The 2,843-nt window shown below is 45.7% G+C and overlaps 1 protein-coding gene across 1 annotated transcript in view; it reads right to left on the reverse strand.

Annotated features, from left to right (window-relative positions):
• Positions 1–531: 531 nt before the first annotated feature.
• Positions 532–2,843, reverse strand: part of FEZF1 (FEZ family zinc finger 1) — a 6,256-nt gene continuing 3,944 nt past the window's right edge. The window contains exon 5 of the mRNA XM_009638133.1: positions 532–646. Within this exon, the coding sequence (XP_009636428.1) occupies positions 532–646 (115 nt within the window). The remainder of the gene's footprint in view (positions 647–2,843) is intronic.

Consider the following 2,843-nt stretch of genomic DNA (forward strand, 5'->3'; position numbering starts at 1 on the left):
ATTGTTTCAGGAGTCGCAGGTTGCTGAAGCAAAATGACACCTTGCCGCAAACCCGGGGGATTAGCAGCGAGCCCAACACGATGGCACAGGGGGTCGCGGGGCGCTCTGCAGCCCCTCAGCCGACATCCAAAAGTAAACCAGCCTGCAGCCTCGGACCTGGAGACAAAGGGGGACCCAGCGTGGAACAGAGCTGGAGCTAAACGGGAGCTGCTCTTACAGGAGCTAAAACCCACCACTGCTTTCGGGGGGGAGGTGGGAGCTGCTACTGAGCTACTGCTACAGGTGCCAGCAGGCAACAACACAACTCCCCCTCTGTAAGGATGGTACCTGAGCAAACCGGTGGCCAAACAGCCAGTGGGTGGAAAGATTTACAAACCTACAGAGTTACAATTATTTCGTATCAGCATGTCAAAATGCCAGGGGCAAATTAAGTCCCTATTTTGTTTACCAAGCATGAAAGAACCAAATGGTGACTGTCCCATTCTAAGTATGGCATGTGAGGTGCAGACTGGGAGCTTTCTAATTTCTAGTTTACAAGCACTGTCCGATGAAGCTGTTCTGGTACTGAGCTGTGACCGACATACCTTCATCTGACCTGGCTCCAGGTGAATTTGTGACACTTTGCTTAGTCCCTTTGTTTTCACCACTGTGGTAATAAAGAAGGGGGAGAAGTAAAATTAAAACCAGAACGCTTCCTGGACTAGTTTTCCAATATCCATTGTGGATGCCTTGAGATACGCTGGATTTCTATGTAACCACCTGTGAACTAGAGCATGGGTTTGGGTAGCTATTGAAAAAACTTCGTTGCTTAGTTTACATTTTGACATGCATGGATTTTTCTTTTAAAAAAAACACCAACAACAAAAAAGAAAAAAACCCAAAGGTAATTACTAATATCTCTGTGGGGTTTTTCCCCCTCTTTTTTTTTTTTTTTTTTTTTTGTTGGTGGGTGTTTGATCACCAGTAAAGCAGTAGCAAAGCAAAGCCAGTACCATTTCAACTTCAGAACGGACTTTGTGTCCGACTCCCTGAGAAGATCCTGCTGTTGCTGTATTTTATTTCTACAGCAATATACGGCAGCTTTGGTAGTTCTGGTAGCTTGTTCAGATGCATGGCACTTTCAGCATTGGCACATGCTAAGGTGACTGTAGCATCTGACAAGCACATTAGACATTGAGTCCCATCTGCGAAATCCTGGATGGGGATGGAGGGGTAGAGGGCAACAGATCCTCCTTTACTCTCTGCTCCGGAGTACCACAGGCAACAGGCTTGGCTCCCTTTTATTCCGTACTGAAGTAAAGCTGTTGTAATTGATGGGGGGTGGTCAGGATGGCAACACTCAACCTTGCAGCTTTGTTTTAGCAGATCCAGCCACACCAGTGCCCTTCTCCTCCCAGCATCTACGAGGGACCAGTAGAATGAGGCTGCCCAGTTGTCGTACAGGGTATGGATAACGTGACAGTGATGCTGACTGGTAAGCCAGAGCCAGAACATACAATCTTTCCTTTAGATGCAGATGACTCCATTTCTCCTATCAAAATTATTCACAATTAAAAAAAAAATAAAAAGTATGAATCTTGTCTGTGCTAAGGAGAGCTGTTAACAGCTTTAAGCTTTGGCTGCATATGAAATTACAGCTTCTGTCTCTCATGATTTCACCATCTTTGAATTGCCTCTGACCATTAACCAGAAACTCACTTAACCTGAGATTAATCTTGAAAGACAGGAAATGAAGGGTAATGCTCTGCAGGCCTTCCAAGACATGCATTAATCCCAGCCTTTGACACAAACATGGTTTTATATAGCGAAATAACAAATGAGCTATCTTTATCTCCCTGTGAAGTTCCACATCTGCAGTGTTTACCTCAAGAAATCTAGGAAGGAGAAACACTTATCCATGCCTATTGCTGTCTTTCTCTGCTTCACCTTGGAATAAAACTAGAACGCCTCATTTCCACCCCATTTCTAAACAGGGTCACTCCTGCATGCAAGTTCCTTAGGCAAACAACATTTTTCATCAGGAAGACACAGAAGAACCCAGATTATGCAGTGACTGCAGATCTTTTACAGGAGGAAAAGCAAAATGCCAATTACTATTTATAAACCTGCAAAAGGTCTACAGTCAAGCAACGTCAGAAATTCTCTCACCGTCTCTAACCATATAAAAGGAATAAATTAAATGCCACTGCCTGGGGAAGCCCGAGCCCTCATTTCTCCCAGCACTTAGAAAACAGTCTGGAAGGACAAGGTATACCAAAGAATTGCCAGGCATCTGGGCAACCAGAGCACAGAACCTCTGCGGTGTCTTCAGGCCTCCTGGAAATGTTTGATTTGAGACTGATGTTACACACTTGTCACAAGGTGGCCAGATTAGAGTCTCCTTTCATTTCCTCCTATATTTACATTCATATCCTTTTGCCATGATACAAAATACTTTTGTGACTGTTCCAGTATACCTGCAGTGCTTGAATAGTTTTGAGCTGTTTGAAAGGGTTGTAAAACGAAGATAGTTGGGCACCTTGCCAGGCTAGTTGCAGTACCTTGCTACCATCGCACTCGCTGAGGAGTAAGTTGGACTTCTGCTTCAATTTATTTCGTTCAAGCAGAGGCCCACAGAAACGGCACACCCACATCATTTCAGTGGGAGCTTTGGGACGTTTCACCTTTCGTTACACGTTGCAAAAGTTTACCTACGGCGGGCAAGGAGAGAAGAGGAACGAGCGATGCACTGCGTGCGGGTCACCTGTTTTGGGAGGAATTTAGACATGTTGAAGCCCGAAGGACCGTCTCTTGGCCTGGGGAGCCGGGCAGAGCGGGAGGGGAGGCGCCCACACGGACGGACA

This window comes from Egretta garzetta, unplaced genomic scaffold (assembly GCF_000687185.1).
Source record: "Egretta garzetta isolate BGI_Z169 unplaced genomic scaffold, ASM68718v1 scaffold64, whole genome shotgun sequence".
Taxonomy (NCBI): Eukaryota; Metazoa; Chordata; class Aves; order Pelecaniformes; family Ardeidae; genus Egretta; species Egretta garzetta.